Source organism: Haliotis rufescens, unplaced genomic scaffold (genome assembly GCF_023055435.1).
Source record: "Haliotis rufescens isolate VD_foot unplaced genomic scaffold, xgHalRufe1.0.p SCAF_4, whole genome shotgun sequence".
NCBI lineage: Eukaryota > Metazoa > Mollusca > Gastropoda > Lepetellida > Haliotidae > Haliotis > Haliotis rufescens.
In genome coordinates, this window is record NW_025964112.1 from 19,342,068 (window position 1) to 19,361,217 (window position 19,150).

Here is a 19,150-nt window from a genome sequence, read left to right on the forward strand (position 1 = left end):
GAATATTGCGGCGTTAAACAATAAACATACAAATTTTAGGTTTGTCAGCACAATCCCCGTGTTCGAGGGTTTCACCAAAGTGGTAAACGCCTGAGACGTGATGTAACTGGAATACTGTTCAAAGCGGTGTAGCCTGTGGTCAGCTGATGTAGATAGTGTTGTGACCATCTGTTGACCTTGTCATCGTGATAAGCTCCTTAAATGTTTATTTATCCATCAAACCTATTTTGGCCTCTATATTTTCACTATCAACATCTCTTTGTTTGTGGTATTTAGGTCTGTTTATTTGCGGAGAAGTAATCATAGAATCTGTATTGGTAGATATACACGTCTGATTACGGCTACTGTGCCTGGAGGTATTTGTTGAAGTTAGAATTTCCACTTTTCTGACAGTACATGTTTTCTCTAACTACTGGGGGTAATGCAAAGGCGGCTCTTATAATCATGTCTTAGCACCTTAGCACAAGGGCTAAAACTGCCTGACTATTATATACTGACAAAAAAACATACTGAGATAAAACATATTGCATTTGCTGATCCAAACAATGAACATAGGGAAATAGTTTCTTACTCACTGAGATGTATGTTTCAAGCTAATTGGCTTTGGAATTTAGGTCTTTTTTTTAAAATGTTTACATAACCATATTTATAAAAAAAACGTAAAAAGAATCATTTATTTAATTACATATCAAAGAACACCGCATTAGAAAGCTGTACGAATATTATATTTTAAACGGTCACAGTCTTGAGAAAAGCGCATCAACGTCACGTTACATCTGCGAATAATCGCCACTATTTGATGTAGCGATGTAAATGTTTGATGATTGTACGATATTATGATTATTAGAGTGTGGGTGTTGCAGTGGTTGCAGCCAAGAAGCCGTTGATGATAATCGTGATTTTATATAGCATACAGTAATAATAACAATGAAAATGAGCGTCATCTTTTGTCGATTAGACATTTTGCACGCTGTGCGTATGCGAACATCGCACTTAAATACATACAACAATAATGTCTTTCACGCACACGATGCACCAGTTCGTTATTACAAGTTCGCACATTGTATCTGGTAGATAATCGCGCAGCAGACGATGGGTTCTTGGAGACCTCCGCCCATTCACAGTCTAGCAGGAGCCATGAGTTAAGTTAATAGGCCGAGTTATGGCTGATCACGACGATATGAGTCATAGCCCCAAAGAATAATTCAGAGATGAGAAATGAATTTCCTTTCCTGGTATATATGCTTATAATTTATACAATGATGTATCGACATAATAGTATGCATTCTCACTTCGAGATAAACGAATTAAAAGTCCACATTCCACCTGATTTGTTTGAAGGGCCGAACATCCCATGGGAGATGATGGATTCTTGGCTATTCATGCTGAGGGTGCATTCCAATGAAAAACATATGCATGCCAATGATTCAACAAAGCAGGATTATTTTATTGATAAGAAGTAGAATCAATAATTCAGCCGGATAATTTATTCATGATTAAACATGGTGAGGTATATTCCAAAGAAAAATGTATTGACGCCAATGTTTCAACAAATTACTTTATTATATATTGGGCGATAGAATCAACCAACCGTCGTATCTGGGAGGGCGGATTCATTGTTAAATATTCTGAGGAAAAGTTCGAAGATTAGATGCTTAAATCATATCACTGTTTCAACAAAACAGGGTTATTTTTTAGCAGTGAAATCAGGTACTGTTTGGAGCCAAATGTTTTTCAATACAGCAGTGTTTAGTGGGTAATGGTATTTCTGACACACGACACCATATCTGCCAAGTAAGAGTGGCCGAAAACTGTGCAATAGAGGGTGCGTAATTTTATAGTCACAATACAGGTATGAATGAGTATAGGTCTATGTAACTGCACCCATGCAGTCATGCATGCAATTCATCAGTACAACCGGGAAATATATTAATATGCAAGTTTGAAATCAAAGTTTTGGGTAGTGTCGGAATTTAATCAAGCCCATATCAGATCTTTGTCTCATATCGCTGTTTTGCAGAGAGGGGATAGTTGGACGTGCATCACTACTCAGATGAACCGACTTCATGCTAACCACTGTGCTGCCAATATATAGTTATTTTACGAAACGTAAACTTAAACTAGTTTTAGTTTCGTATTATATAAAATACGAAACTAATATTTCACTGTTACTCTGTCTGAAAGGCCTGTATTACGAGCTACTTTTCAGTCCCAGACTGTTTTCACGCAAGGTTCGATGATTCAGTGGTCTATTGAGAATGAAATTGTCATTGAATCATTCGTTCAAGCCAACGCCTCGAAGATTTATTTCCCGATCGTCAAGACACAACTGATAACATATATCTTCATCAACCGATAATTTCGTTTGACGTTAACTTTGGTATTTCGTTTTCACGGGGTAGACGTCTTTTTTCACATTAATGAGGGTGAGGTGAGCGAGAGAACATACACTGACCTCATAAAAATATTTATTTAGGTGATCATCTAGATAAAAAAAAACGCGTTATACATGTATTGATGTCTGCATCATATTGATTTGAAGTTATATTATCCAGCAATCTTCAGGTACATCCGTTTTAGCTCAACCAAAGCACTTCTTGTGATGTAAACTTCTATGTAGCTACGGTCTATCGAGTACAAGTGTATAACCGCGCAATGCCCTCCATGTTCAGCAAGACGGTCATTGACATGACTAAATAGCCTACCGTGTGAAAAATGATCATCGTAGAAAAGATGGGGAAATTTGTCAAAAATGAATGCAATTGTCATCTGAGAAAACAATATGTGAAAAACGTGACCTCATACTTAATATCTATGGGATATTTGGGGATAGGACATTAGGCAAGAAGTGAGCATCCCCATGGGCACCCGTCCTTGCCAATCTGTTTCTTTATGCATACGAGTGACAAAAAACTCTGCACAAGACTGTATGACAAGAAGAAAAACTCAAACTTTCCAATTGTCAACTACCCTTTATGTCGATCAATATTCTAACAGTTTCAGCCTTTCACAACTTTTGAGATACATCGAGCATGCTCTTACTACGAACATTTCAAAGAGTGCCATGCGACTCTTACCCAAACGTTGTTTGAACAGGGTTACAACAATCAAGGCCTTAGTAAAACTGTCAGATCGTTGTTTGGTAGACACGTGGAGGACATTCCTCACTTTGACGTATCAGTGGCACAAATTATGTCCGATGCAAATACTTATTTTGACCTGTATCATTGACGTAGTCGGAATCGTAAAATGAATCCTTTCTTACGATCATGGACTTTATGCTTTTATTTTAGTACAGTGTATTTCTATATGACCATGCAAAGTTCAGTTCGAAAGCTGAATGTGTATCTCAGCATACATGTACAGTAAATATCATTTGAACTTGCCAGCCCTAGCTTACATGGTGTTCAAATGGGACATCCGTGTATCGGATTTAGTTTAAGTCTTCAGTGGATTTGATATTTGGATATAATTTGGGTGCTCATGTATATATATAGTACGAAGCATGTTGGTATACCACTGACATAGTCTTATTCACGTATTGTGACTGCTACCAGATGGTACTTTTACGAACGCTTCAAATTACGCACGGATCCTTTAAAACGAATTCCTGATTACATTCCACATCTTTCAAAACATACGCGTTTGGTGGATAGTATATACAGATTAAGGAGTTTATCTCTCAATTATGATCAACATACATATGTTTACACATTCACAGGTATCCCATTTCAGAGTATTTTATCTTTCTTTGCTTGCAGTTTTCGAATTGGTAATGTCAGAGCGACCAATGAACAACATTCTTATCAGCTGTTTATTTTGGTCTGCTCTCCCCTGCAAAACATTTACTTGACATAAATATTAATTATGTTTTTCTTTCTTTCAGACTGAATGGCAACAATGTGTCGCCATTTGCTGACTGTGATATTGGGGCTTCTGGCTTGTTGTCTAGCTCAGGACAGTAAGTACCACACACTGTTTTACATATCTAACTTTCATAACGCTGGGCATTGTTTTGTTTATATTATATCGCGTTGATAATTTATTTATTTAACCAAGTGCTTTCACTTCAAATCCAAATATTTAACATCTATCGTTATTTTAGAAGCTAATCGCATTCTTTAATTGCATGCGGTCAGTTTGTCTCATGTAACTTGCTGACCAAATACACCAAGATTGTCAGTAGCAAATGTTTATTAATATAACTAACAGATGTATAAAGAGCATTACAATTTAAATTTTTCATTTACACGTTACCTTCATATTGCTCTAACACTAATTTGTCCGGCCCATACGCCATTATTTACAGGCCACCGTGATATAGATTATTGCGGCGTACAAAAGAAACAGGCAAAGTTATTTTCGTTAAACTCATTTAAGCTTTCATTACATCTTGTTTAGGCCACTAAACAAATAATTGATTTGGAGTGGACTTGTCTGTTTATGAAGAAAGACGACTCCAGCACATATATGTATTCATTCAACCATCCTTGTAAACAATCATGGTAATTCCTATTTGGGTTAGAATGAACGTTTAGTTCAAGTGTTAGAATTAGTTTCCGCTTGAGGTCGTCTTCCCACGATATCGGGATCATGAACGCTGCTCGGGCAGTTTTCTTTTGCGGTAACAGTTGCAATCGAAATTCATGAGGGTCACTTCTCAAGGACTTGATGCTTTAACCATGCCACCTTGATGGAGAGTAACGTTTACCAATGTCACGATCGGATCATAAATGCACATTTATGCCAATGAATTAACAAAATTGGATTTATTAACGATAAGTGTATGTCAATGTAATGGAATACAAATATTGACACAGTTAAAGAATGTCACGTTATGCACATAAATATGTTTGCCCCCCAAAAGCATGACAGACATTTTTCACATTAAGTGTATTTTAGCCACGGACAACTTCAATAGTTCCATGACCAAGTTGGCATAGTGAGGTGCGCCTTTGTTTTCCCAAAATGAAGATGAAGCCGCGACGTTCGACAGACGTCTTCGGACGGCAAAGCACATTTTCCAGGCGACTTCCAAATACACAAACATAATTAATCAGAACAATAATTCGTTAGTCCACACGATTACGCTCGGGACAGTGCCAATCGATTTAACGAGATTTCATTGCAATTATTCTTAACAATTTTCAACTTTTGGTCTTCTAAACGCCCAATCTTGAGTGAGTATGGTATTTATTAGGCAATAGTTCGCAATTGTCCAGCATTATTTGGGCTGGTGGACACCTTGAAAGGGTTTGACAAATTCTACTTATGTAGGAATCCAAGCCTTCGGCGTTAATTTAAGCAAACGACATAACCACCCAAACTTACGTTGCATTAAATTTAACTTATTTTATCTAAAGCAAATTTGATTGTATTCCATAATCATACTTCATATGCAGTGAAACGTCTATCTTCCGGGGGAACACTACTGAGAACGCTAAAACACTCGGTTCCAAATTTAAAAAAGAGGTATCTGAGAAGTATGTAATCTACAGTAGGACTACGTCAAACTTCAAAGCACAAATGGTTATATTCCAAGTTTAACATGCAAAGAGGCCAGGACAGCCAAAGCAGGAATATGGGCTTTTGAAATAATGAGTTTGTATTTAATCATAAACATCAACCAACTCCTATCAGAATTGTTAGTTCAGTAAGGTTGACATACTTCCAGTATTAACCCGAGCGGTCAGGAATATATCTTTCTACAAAACAGAGGCTGTAGGGTCCTTAAATTAGATGATTTATCCACATTTAAAAATTACAGTTACGTATTTTGCTGACTACTTTATTTGAGGTTACAATATTCCCTTTGAAAAAAACGGCGTCCTCATTTTCGATTCAGATTTGTTTCCTGAGGGGACATTGCCAGTTGTGCCAAATGGAATTTCAGGTGAGTTAAACTAAAACCTTTCCAAAGTGTAAATAGAAAGTTCATTAAATTTCCAGATGTATGTTCTAATTATAAATGTTCTCAAATTTGACATGTGGATCACGTCCTTACAAAAGGTACTACTGTGAGATGTTGTTAATCCTGGCGGTACCGTTCCCAGTGAAATCGTTCGGACTTACACACTTTACGAATGCCTATATTTCTATACAGACCTCCCAACAGTAACTGTCCAGATTCTGGATTTTTCTGACACAGGAGATCCAAATGTAAAAGTAATATACGGGAACTTCATGGGAACTAAACATGAATTCGGATATTCGAAATTCGAAATGTTATCACTACCAGAAGATTTAAGACTAATAAACAAGTACGTGAGCAACCCGTGGCTATCTTATACATTAGACATGTATGGCAAGACACCAAACATTGATATGCGTTCGTTATAGCACGATGTTTCGTTATGTCCGACATTGTCATCCTCGTTTGACTGTGCCTGTAGCAAATGTAGAATGCGGAATGTTGCAATGTCTTTCATGTTTTATCTCACCAGGCTGTGGACAGACAAAGATTGACCTGGTGATAATATTAGATAGTGCAGCTCCACCAACGGTCTACACTGCTCTCAGGCAGTTTGCTAACGATGTCGTTGAGTTCGCCAGCGTTGATACCGGTAACGTCAGAGTCGCCCTGATTGGCGCCAGTTCAAGGGCAAGGAATAAGTACGTATTACAACCCACCAGCCCCCCCCCCCCCCCCCCCCCCCCCCCCCCCCCCCACACACACACACACACACTGTGAATGAAATTGGTCATTCAAAATTTTATGCCATTGGTTCAGAAATTTCTTTCGATCAGAAAATCTCGGAACAGTTGCGTCCTTTAGCTGATACAATGTAATGGTATTTGTGTTGTCAGCACCAGACGATGATCGTGTAGTTCTCCAAACTAGTTAACATCTGTGAGTTCCGTCACATCGGTCTCTCCTCACACATTTAGCTGGGACGTATGAATGTAACTGCAATGCTGTTCAAAGAGGCGTTATATGCAACTTATTCTTTGTTGGATTTTTTGTTATCCCGCTAACGATTGTTACAACCAAACCTAGGTTCGGGTTCGGCAAGTTCAGGACTCTGGACTCGGTCCAGCGGGGAATATTGTCGGCACCACAGGAAAGGGGGCGTCGCGACTTCTCCAAGGCCTTCATCCAGACACAGAGGTTCTTTAAGGGTGCCCGCGCAGACGCCGAAAAGTACGTCCTCCTTCTGACTGGTGGCAATTCACAGGTCAAGGCCAGACGAAGCGCAGGCGAAGCCAAAAAAATTAAGGCTGCAGGGATCAAGATCGCCGCCGTTGGCGTCGGTGTACAAAATGAAGGGGAGATCGACACACTTGTGACAGACCCAGCAGATGACCACAAGTTTCTCATCAACGATGCTGCTGACCTCGCCTTCATGAGTGACGTAGTTTACTCCACAATATGTACGTAGTTGGCAAACTTTTAAGTTTTCTGCTCTACGAGGTCAATAGCTTCACTTTCCTTGTTAATAACCGTATCCGGTATTACCGAATCTCTCGTTCCATAAAGGTTTCATTTGTATCGCTATTTGCATATTCGAAAAATGGAAGACGTCTGTTTTAGCAAGAAAAATAATAGGATAAAGTTGACGCTAAACTGTAACAGCATCATTCATTGATTGTGCACACTGGGTGTAGCCTGTTGCAGTGATATGTCGTTCTCAAACAAGAGTTTAACTCTTTCAGGCGGTTCCACGTGGAAATAGAGTAAAAACAATGTCAGTTTGAACTTTTATCTTGAACATAGTGGAAAATTCCTTTAGTACTGCAGTACATTTATACGCCATCTTAGGATTTGACTTGTTTTTGACTTGGACTTGTTTGTAAAATGTGGGAATTCTTTCGTGCTCAATTGAATAGTGAGTACTTTGTGTGTTACTTATAGTGTTACTGGGTTTTTTCACACAGCTAGTCTTGATTCAGTTCTTTCACAATTACTGTCAGTTACTGATCACAATACTGTTTTAGGTGGGAAAGGCGGTAACGGCGATGGCGGTGCATCAGGCTCAATTCAAGGTTTGTGTATTTACCTATGCATATCGGCATATATGCACTAATGAATCTTTATTTTAATTTTGCAAAGTTATGTTGTACCTCTGTGTTCGAACTCTGTAATCAATGTCACAATAGTTCAATTGATATTCCAACTAGGAAGTAACTTTGCAAGTAAGAGTTGCCTCCCTTGCACAATTGACAATTTTTTTTGTCGTCTGCTTACCAAAAGCCGCTACAAAATGTATGCGGGAAGTTTCGAAATGCATGTTTGAATCACGTTGGACTCACGTATAAATATCTTTACAGGTATCGGCACGTTTGTTCTAATTTCATCAGATTAAGAAGCAAATGGAGGTGGGGTTTGGTGTGGGTGTGGGTGAGGTGAGCGGGGGCGGGGCGGGGCGGGGTGGGGTGTGGGTAGGGGGTAAGTGTGGGTGGGGGGGGGTCTTAACCTCTCAGTTCAGTTGCATCACATGTGGGTACTTTAATCCACAGTAGAATGTCTTCCAGTTATGGCCTCTTTTTTTACATGAATTTAAAATTCAGTGATTTCTGATTTATTTTTGTTGTTGGTCAATTAAAATAATTAAATAAGAAAAGGTGGGGTTTTTTTATTGACATTGACTCTTTTGACCTGCCATATTTCCTCTGTGAAGCTGGGTCTCTGATGAATGACCAAGCTAGGAATTTGCAAATTTATACCATGATATGTTGGAGATTAATGAGGACCTTTTCCTGCTAATGTACTCTTATGATTGTAGAATTTTGGATTCGGAAGGTAGTAAGGTAACCGGGCCCCTAATCGATATCAGGTCAATGTCTTGCATGAAATTAATAGACACACAGGCATCTAATACGGGAAATATGTTACTTTAAAGGATTTTTTTCATTATTGGAATTAGTTAACAGATTTGCAGGGGAGGATAAAAGGACATCGCAATTTCAGTTTTATTCCACATTTTAGTACATTTGTGTCAAGGGATCCAGAAACGGAATGCCCAAGTGTCCCATGCTTTTCTTAAAGAACTTAAAGAGACAAAAGATGATCGATAGGCTGGCCAGATTTATTGACGATGGTGTGGATTGTTATCAGTCATTATTATCAGCTATGTCAAAAGATATAATGGATGAAACTCCTTCATAATGTTTACGCTACAGACTTTGTCTTACATGAGTCTACCTACAGGCAAACCGCCTCCGTGGTCTAGTGGTAGAGCGTCTGCCCGGAGAGCGGAATGTCCAATGTTCGATCCCCAGCCCCGTCATACCAAAAGTGGTTAAAAGATGGTACTTGTTAGATTTACCCTGCCTGGTGCTAAGCATTAAGGGGCTAAAACAAGGACTGGTTGGCTTGGAGTCGGTATACTGTGTCTGAGTGGGGTATTCATGTTAAACTGTGGCATGGTATCTCAGTGGGCTAGCACTATAAAATCAACATCATTCCAGACTAGTACAAGTAGCCACACATACACACGTGCATGCACGTCGCTCTATGAGTGCAATAATCTTAGAAGCGACGTTAGATCTCATTTCACCTCACCTCACCTCACCTCACCTCACCTCACCTCACCTCACCTACAGACAAAGATTAATCAATCCAAACCTACATGTATAAGGTTTCAAAACTACTGACAATTGCATTTATTTCTAATAAGGCCACACATTTTATATTTTTCATTTCATGGGCCCGCTGCCCCTACTGAAATAAATTCAACATAAAAATATTGTTTTAATATTGTAATATAGACTCCTCTTATACAATAAAAACTGTAATATATAAGTTCCATGTCTACATCACTATCAGTGATTCAATAAGCCAGCTGCAGTTTTAACCCCACAGCAGAATGACTTTCATATAAATAAATAATTACTAAATAAATGATCCTCATAGCTCTATCTAATTTTATACCCCCAGGCCCAAACCTAAAAGGGCGGGAGTATATAGTCTGAAGTGTGAAGTTTTATTTCAATATTTGGATTTTCTGACAATACAGCTTTTTAACATTTTTTAACTAAGATTTGTTTTACTTAAATATTTGTGTGACCTATATTAACTTGCAAACTATTTCATGGATTCTTTTCAAATTAAGGGAACAGTTTCCATTCTAATAGACAAGGTGCAGTACAGAGTTTAATTTTGGTATTCTACACAAAGCTACTTCATGGATTCTTTTCAATTGGGAGTACAGTTTTTATGCAAATAAGAGAGATGCAGGGCAGAGTTTGATTTCAATAAGTGGATTTTTGAGAAAATATTGCTTTTTTCATGTTTTGAACTTTAAAATACATTCGTGTCAAAGTTTGGAGTCAAGGTTGGGGGTATAAGTGAGCCTTGCTCACTTTTTATCTTGTTATTTTTATTTTGCCCAACCTTGTGTGGAAAAGCTGTAATAAATCCGTGAAAGATAATTTTTTATATTTCCACTGGTACTGAATTTTGTTTTTGGAACTGGCCATGCACTGTTGATTGTTCACTAAACATCTTTGTTACAGGAAATCAACTGGATCTAGTGTTTTTACTTCACTTCTCCAACAAGATTCAGCGCAATTCCTTTAGTCAAGTTCTGGACTTCCTCAAGTCGTCAGTTTTCAGAGCAGATATTGATTCTGGTGCAGTGCGAGTGGGAGCTGCTGTTTATAGAGGCAATGCAGAAGTAGTCTTTAATCTAAACCAGTATGCTTCAAAACAGGATGTCATGACCGGCATTGACAGGATCAACTTCAACTACCGTGATGGACAGGTGGGATACTGAATAATAAGTGCAAATGTTTCAGTCATGCTATTTTTCATTTATTCTTACAATGCCATCTGAGTACCAAGAATCCCTTGCCTAACATGAGACTAAAAGTACATTCACATAAAACTCAAAATTTGGATTTGGAACCACCATCTTTATTGAGTGCCTTCATTCACTCACTTTGTTGGGGGACATCAGTGATCAGTACGTGGAATGGAATCAGTCTTATGGAGTAAGGTGGTTACAATTTGTTACTGGACTGATTGTGTGTCATCATGTCCCAGCAGGGGAATTGCTCTTGCAGTCAGCCAAAGGATTGCCTGGCTCTGACTCGAGCAGAAATATTGCAGTCTGCAGCATAAAGCTACAATCTGTTACACACTCCATCCCACTACATTGTCAGAGTTATATAGGCCTTGTGAAAGAATTGAGACACAGTTTATATAGATTTCACATAGGGCACTAGTAAAACTAAAACATTTTGAAAGTGTTACTATTTTCATCGATTTTGATTAGTTAAACTTACTTGATGTTTGTAGTGTACTAGGAACAGGAATTAACACAGCTTCAACAAGATAAATTCTGGTACTGACTTGGATGACTGCCTTATTCAAATGCATACATAAAAATGTTAGTTCAAAGAAAAATAATGATTACTAAATCCAAGTTATTTCAGACTCTGAAATCATATTTCAGGCTAACTCTGCATCAGGCTTGAACCTGGTACGTCAGCAAATGTTCAACAGTAGAGCAGGTGATCGACCTCAGGTGCCTAATATGGTGATTGTTGTCACTGACTCTAACTCCAACATTGATGTCGCCAACACCATTCAGGCAGCACAGGATCTACAGAACAGTGGTGCCCTTGTTTACGCCATTGGTCTCAATCTTGAGTTTCCGGATGAACTGGAGGCTATTGCTACAGGGGTCAACTACTATGAACTGGACAACTTTGGGGAGCTGGCCTCAGCCCGGGATGACTTTGTGGAGCAGATTCAGCCATGTAAGTTTGTGTTATTTACTAAGAGTTATTACTCATACTTTTCCCAGATGTAATATCGGTCATTCTTGACATTTTTTAAAAGTCTATTCTGCAATAATCTTGTTCAATATTGTTCATATAAATTAGATCATGGTCTTAGTTGGTCTATACAGGAATAAACACGACCCCAAGACTTTTGAAAATCTTAATCTACTGGTCTGAAATGACCTGTGAACAAGAAGAATTTGACCAATGGGGTCCACCACTGCTATACTGGGATCACATTTAAAATGCCAGTTTAAACATTATTTCATTACATCATTATCAGTGTTGTGGAATGAGAGTTAACACATGAAAACACTGATTCGATCATGTTCAAGCAATTCCTGATTGCCTATAATTGTTATTCTGATCATTTCAATACATTGGTAGTGATATGTATATCTCACAGATGATCACAGTATTATTGTCAGGAAAATAATCTGACAAATTTTAAGTCTGTTAATTACTTTGGATTGTTAGCTACAGAGACCCATGACTACTGGTATTTATTTTTGTTTCTTGCAGTTGATTTCCAAATCTATCAGCAAATTTCACCCACATTTCATATTTTCAAACTTTGTTTTTTCAGTGAGAGATGGACCACCTGGTGTGACAGCAAATCCAGGTAAACAAAGATGCATGTTCAAGCATACATATCAAATCATAAACTTAACCAGAGGTTTTTTTGGGTTTTTTTAGAAAGAGAATCAAATATTTTAATTTAAAACAGTTATATAAGAGGGCTATATCTGAAAATCATTGACAGACAATTAATTTAATAATCCTATATTAAAAAGGGTTAACATTAGTGAGACATTACAAAATAACGAACAGGTAAATATGAGTCAGCGTTTATCGTGCCATCACCTTTGTGGATGTTATTTCCCAGCTTGTCGTGGCTTTCCCTCATGGAAATGTTCCTACCCAAGCTTTGCATTCCCACGGACAATACTCATTCACACACATGACCTCAGTTGTTTCAGTTATGAATTAAGTAAGGAGATGATAATTATTCACAGTATAATGTGTAATAAAGAGATTGATAGAGGTATTTCTGTTTCTGTAACACTAAAATTACCATTCAAAGGATAAAATCTCCATAGGATAACTGAAAATTAAAATAGCAATATATTAGCTAAAATATACATATGATTAGATTAACAGATACATTTATCAACTTTTAAGAAGAAAATTATGCATAATTTCTTATGCCAATCAGTGTGTATATAAGAGGTCTGTTAGTGTTTTCAGAAAACTGTAATATCTCAGGCATAAGCCATAGTTTCTGAATAGTTTAAGTAGGTGGGGGGACTCACTGCCTAATAAACTGCCACTGGTCACAAATACTACACAACATTTGCTGAAGACCAAAGTAGTCATCTGTAGTCAAAGGTTTGGTCCTTAGCAAATTTTGAGTGGTTTATTTTACTCCAGGTGCAAAATGCACTGTGATTTTGATATCCATAGAATTACATGTAGGAGGCTGCTCACCATTTTGTAAGACATGTGAACAAAGGTTGAATCAGTAAGCAAAATGGTTTATGCTGAAGATATTATGATAAGTATTGTTCTGTGTTATATGTCGTAGGCAAATGTTCTTGTTTGTTCTATATTTGATATATTGTACTATTATCATACACTGTTTACTAACCAGAAATGCTTTTTGCATGCAAATTTTCTGTTGTGATAGTTGACTGAACACTTCGTGAATTTCCTGACCTTTCTTCTGATAGATGTGTTTTGTCTACATGAAACTATGTAATGAATTACTATACTGTGATGTTGAAATGTGTGGTTTTTTTTCCTTTTTTATTGCAGGTTAAATGACGTTTTGACTTGTCAGTTGTGAAATACATGTGTTTTCTCGAATGTATCGCATGTGTACAGCATGTTGTTATTGTATTTATAATTATTGGTATTAACTACGAAAACATTTGACATTTGCCCCCAAATTAGTTTGAGTACAGGGAAAATGGCAAACTCCCACATGTGACATATGCCAGATCTTGTGTCAAGTCTTTATGTGATATTTTTTCTGATGGTAGCTTGGTGAGGACATTGTATATGTGTCATGCATATATGCTACCTATTTTCAGAGGACATTCCAGGTGCTGATGAACCTTTAACTCTTGCAAGTGAGTACTTGTCTTATCAAGACAATGTGTTCTCTCCCATTATTCACACTCTGATGCTGACACTCCCCAACTTCACTCCTCGAGCTCATTCCCATCCAGGCACCCGTCCCATCTCCTAAATCTGTCCCATATGCCTAAAATGTTAACAATTCAATCTCACAAGAAACTTTTCGTGTCAATTTTTATTTCTCCAATTCTTTTAATGTTCATCCCACAATGCTTATCCCTAAATGTAATTTACAAGACCCAAGCAGGAAGCAACCCCTACCCGTCCATCCCCATCTTCTTAACATCTATCAGTCCCAAAAGCCATCTATACCCCATTCAGATTTTTCTTCTCCATCTACATCCAAAACCCCAATTTTCAGCTCAAATCCTATCTCCATCCCAGGTCCCATCCTCTTTCCATCTTGAAATTCCCATTTCATCAATATCCATCTATCCCAAAGCCTCAAACCTGACATTCTGATACCACCGTGTCCTCCTTATCACTTCTCCCAACTGACCATTGGTAATAATATTTGTTGACCAGATCCTCTAACTATGGCTAATATGCCATTGCCATCTATTATGATCATCATAATTGGACTGGTCATCCATCTGTCGGTTCATCATGGTCCCATGCTCAGCCCCATCAGTCCTGATCATTCTGACTCTGGGGCACTGACAGCAATGTCATCTCCCATTACTACATCCTACAAATTCAGTGCCTTCTTCACTCAGTCTTGCCTTACATAGTCTCACTGCTGTAGCAGTTGTTATAATACGCCCAAATGTACAGCTCAAACAGCAAGTATCAGCACATGTCTGAGAGTCTTCTTCAAGGCTCTTGATCACTTTCCTTTCTCTTCCCTTCTCTGAATCATGTGTAGGTTTCTATAAATCCTCATGTTCCTCATGTATTAAGTATGACATCAAGCTTTCTCTTCGACTGTAGTGTCCTTCTGTGTCTTCAGTCATACAGTTTGGACACATCTTTCATTCATGATGTTATCTTGAAGCATCACATTCCTGCTATTATTTGACCTTAAGTAGCTTCTGATGCTCTGTGAAAATAACTCTTTTGTGACCTTCTTACCATATGAGTTCTGTATGGTGATAGTCACATAAAGTTTATCATGTCAGTGTTGAATCATATTGTATGCTGACAGTCAAATGTTGACCTATTTCAGATAGTGGAGAGGCAGATATTGCTATTGTCTACCAGTTTGGCAAATCAACCAAACCAAAGGACATCAGATCCAATTTCATCAGATTTGTGAAGAGCTTACTGAGCAATGCTGATATAGATGGAGGAGCTGTCCGAGTGGCACTTGTAAACTATGGAAGGAAAGTCACAACAATGTTTAATCTCAACCAGCATAACTCAAAAGCCAAAGTGCTTTCTGCAATCTCTAAATCAATCAGTCCAAGGCAGCGAATTGCAAAGGTTGATGGAGGAAAAGCTCTGAGCACTGTCAGAACACAAGTATTCTCTGCAGCTAAGGGTGACCGTCCAGGTGTTCCAAATGCTGTCATACTCATAACAGACACAAGAACCAATATCAAACCTGCAGGTTTCATCGCTGAAGCCAACAAGCTGAAGGCAGCTGGAACACAGATATTCACTATTGGTCTGGGGAAAGCAAACCAAAGGGAACTTGGAAGTGCAGCAAGTCAGCCAGCTGCTTCGTACTCCACATATGTTCCAAAGTATGGCAACCTTGGCCCTGCTGTCAAGAAAACTGTTGGTGCTGTCGTGAATGCCTGTAAGTGAAGAAGGGATAGCTCTCAATCATACTGCTCACTGTGGCATAACCTCAGTTGAATTTACTGGATGAATACTTTTGATTTTCATTTTGTGGGTTAATGATATCAAAACATCTCTAATGTTAAGGCATATTCACTTCCATATTCCTATTGATTTATTTTTATTTCTGTATAATTTTGTCATGGAAGGGAATGAATCTGATGCATACACATTTACTCCAGTGAGTTCAACCCCACGTAAACCTCCAACAAGGGGACCTCAGACAACAAAACCAACAGGAGTGGTAACACCCAAACCAGGTCAGTCATAGAGACTAGCAAGCAGGGAGAGTTGTCTTGCCTGATCTGCATCATGAGCAAACCTGTGATCACATGCATCACATGATGGCGAGATGTAGCAGAATGACCGCTGCATGGTTTTGAAGCACTCACCAAGTTGAGAAGTACAGTGACTCACATAGAAGCAGGATCACATAGTTGAGCAGTTGGCAGCACTAGAATGAAGAGTTCTGTTTGACAGTATGATGCATGAAGTTCGTCTCACTCACCACGACTTAGATAGATCGACACATTGAAAGTGATTATTCACATGTTCATATAATCACATAATCTGCCAGTATCTGATGTAGCAGCAAGAATACATACATGTATAAAGCTGGATGCTGCATGGTTATTGGTTCAGACGTCCAGGTTTAGTATACTATGAAAGCTGCAGCTGAATTTGAATATCAAACTGGATTGTCTGCTGAGTGATGTAGGTAGACAGAAGACTGGCATGAAAGCATCTAGAGATCAGTCACTTCTAATTCAATTGTCATATCCATTATAGGAGATTGTGCTGCAATGCGCATGTCACCTTTGAAGTGTCCTAGTTCAGTTACTTCAACACCATGGACGCATGATGCATTTGAAACAGTTAACCAGTTTGTGCATACATTATGTGGACTACAATATAGACGGTAGTTCAGTGACTGAGTATGCCACATTACCCAAATCTGCATGAGTCTAAACTCGGATCAGTCATCAACAAGGAGGATTTTATTCAGCTGCATGAGTTATCGGGTATCCCCTTTTTTTCAACTTCATACCCTATTCACTGTGGATTTTCAAGACCCAAGCCAGTGCATGAAATTTGAAAATGTTGAAGAAGAAGCACCAGTTGTGTTTCTGCATGATATGAACTAAGTATGTCTACATTGTGTGTGTCATGGATTATCTTGCATGGGAGTGACATCTCTGGTTTGATGTAATCACGTCACTACATGTCATCTCTAGCTCTTTTCCAGGCCAATTCAAGGCAGTTGCACTGATAGCACTTGGCACATTTCAACATCCACGCTGGATTTGACGTCTGTTTTGGACTTCAATGTTCTGTGTTGTCTCTTACTGGATGCTTGTGTATTACACTGACTGTTCACGTGTTACACTGTATGTAAGCACATTGTTTCTTTTATTGTGAATGATGTTTTCACCCTTATGATAATTGTTTTTTATACAGGACTGATCGTTTCCCTTATTTAAATATCATTTCTACTAACTGTTCTCCAACTTTTTATAATGAAGGTTAGTATGTTGTTTTGAATGGAGTTATTCATCCTTGTGATGTTAACTATTTATGTGTATCTACATACATGTATTTGTTTGTTTGTTTGTATATTGTGAAATGGTGTTCAAATATTGGTTTGTTTGTATGTTGTAAAATGTTGTCCAGTGTAAGTGTTGTGTTTGTTTTATGTATTGTCAATAGATAAACAGAGCATGACAATTACACTAAGGCTGTATACCTCAGTGGATATATAGTAAAGTATACGCAATTATAAAATAGAATAATCCTTGCATGTTTTTGTAAAGAGTTATTCAAGTGTCTCTGATTGATTGAAAGGTAAGCCTTTGCACTAAGTTCTAGGAAATGTAGATGTTTTTAGATCATGTCCCTGTAAAGTCTAATCTTTGCTTCTTCTTTCAAACAGCTAACACAGGAAATGTAATTGTTTCATTCTTTAGATTTTAGGATGAATCTTTCATGTTTGTGACATGTTAAAATTAACATTTTATTTTGATCTAACATTATCTTTGTAACTGTTCATGATTAACACACAGAACCTAAAACACACTCTGTTATCACTTTAATTGTTTAAGATCTTTAGCAATAAGATCTTCTGAATGTTGATACTCACCGAAAATTTAATGATTATTGCGCTCTGTTCTCACAATATCTCTTGGATCTTTTCAGGACCTGCTTGTGGTGCATCTTTGGCCTGTAAGTGAAAGACAAAACCCTTGCCAATATATGAACATATAGATACAAAGTGCAGTGCTGCTATTGTATGATGTAAACTACACTGAACTCAACTTTATACTAAAGGTTGGCTGTTTGTGTAGATTAGGAGTATTTCACTTTTTCGAAGATAAGTATTTTCGAAATCTAAGGTATTTTGTTTAACTGTTATTGTGGTAGAAGCCCCTTTACTCAAACACCAATTTACTTTTTGCTGATGAGTCATTTAGGAAAATCATTCACTGTGTCAACAGTCTTGCATAGGTATCATCAACAGTGTTTGACATTTGTAGTATGATGGAATGTTTCATCCATAAGAGAACATTGTAATTTCTATATAATAGTAAGTTCATTTTGTAACAATGGCATAAAAACTTCACTATTTCACGTTTCCCTTAAATATATCAATTTTGAAACCATTCATGCCGACCTAAAACAAATTGTCCACTGCATTGTCACTTTATTAAAAGTGGTCTAAGAAACAAATAACTGATGCCTTAATTTCAAATCTTATGCTGACTCTGACTCCGGAAGTCATTTTCATGTGCAATTTTTGAAAAATACACAATAAAACCCTTGATATATCCCATTTACTCACTCACATAATCAAACCTGTTTCCCTTCTCTGCTACAGCTAGCCCTCAGGCTGACATCATCTTTGCCATCTACTTCAATCCAAAGGGATCCAGACAGAATTTTGACAAATTGAAAACATACTTGGTATCTTTGGTGCAATCAGCAGATGTAGAGTCTGGCAATGTCCGTCTCGGCTTCTTTGTTGATGGTGGTTATACTCCATTCCAACTAAGCAGGTATGTACTTTCTTGTATTACCTCGTAACTACATGTATCTAGACTAAGACAAGTTATTTTCTCAATGTAAATTTTTTTATTCACCCTCCTTCATGCCCACTGTTTTATTATTTTTAGGCAGCCTCATACACAGCATCATGACTTTAGATTAGGGGTGACACAATATTGATACATACATATTGATTTACCCGAGTTATGATATGATGTATCAAGTTGCTTAATTTGCACTGTTGTTGCATTAAATTCTACATGTTCATGTGGCACGGCTAACAAGAGGTTACTGTTGACTGGTTTGTGTTTAACTAACTATTATGCAATCAGATTTTCCATTTTTTCATGTGATAGGCTAGCCCAAGTATGCTTGTAATGCTAACCCGAGTTCAACATATTAACAGACTTGTTCATAAAGAACATAATTGAGTTTTTTTAAGTCAAAACAGATTTGAGACATA

General features: G+C 37.8%; 1 protein-coding gene across 26 annotated transcripts in view; it reads left to right on the top strand.

The window, feature by feature from the left end:
* The window catches only part of LOC124132118, a 239,477-nt gene that overhangs the window by 61,342 nt on the left and 158,985 nt on the right, over positions 1-19,150 (top strand). For 19 of the 26 annotated variants that reach the window (XM_048382600.1, XM_048382604.1, XM_048382610.1 and 16 more), the window contains exons 2-14: positions 3,887-3,961; positions 5,846-5,893; positions 6,444-6,612; positions 6,998-7,371; positions 7,936-7,983; positions 10,456-10,703; positions 11,397-11,703; positions 12,314-12,349; positions 13,821-13,859; positions 15,032-15,607; positions 15,831-15,908; positions 17,842-17,868; positions 18,521-18,698. In XM_048382600.1, coding sequence (XP_048238557.1) covers positions 3,892-3,961; positions 5,846-5,893; positions 6,444-6,612; positions 6,998-7,371; positions 7,936-7,983; positions 10,456-10,703; positions 11,397-11,703; positions 12,314-12,349; positions 13,821-13,859; positions 15,032-15,607; positions 15,831-15,908; positions 17,842-17,868; positions 18,521-18,698 — 2,198 coding nt within the window. In that variant the 5' untranslated portion in view covers positions 3,887-3,891. Of the gene's footprint in view, positions 1-3,886; positions 3,962-5,845; positions 5,894-6,443; positions 6,613-6,997; positions 7,372-7,935; positions 7,984-10,455; positions 10,704-11,396; positions 11,704-12,313; positions 12,350-13,820; positions 13,860-15,031; positions 15,608-15,830; positions 15,909-17,841; positions 17,869-17,910; positions 17,915-18,520; positions 18,699-19,150 lie in introns of all 26 variants that reach the window. The other 7 variants (XM_048382607.1, XM_048382609.1, XM_048382608.1 and 4 more) reach the window with 5 other exon arrangements.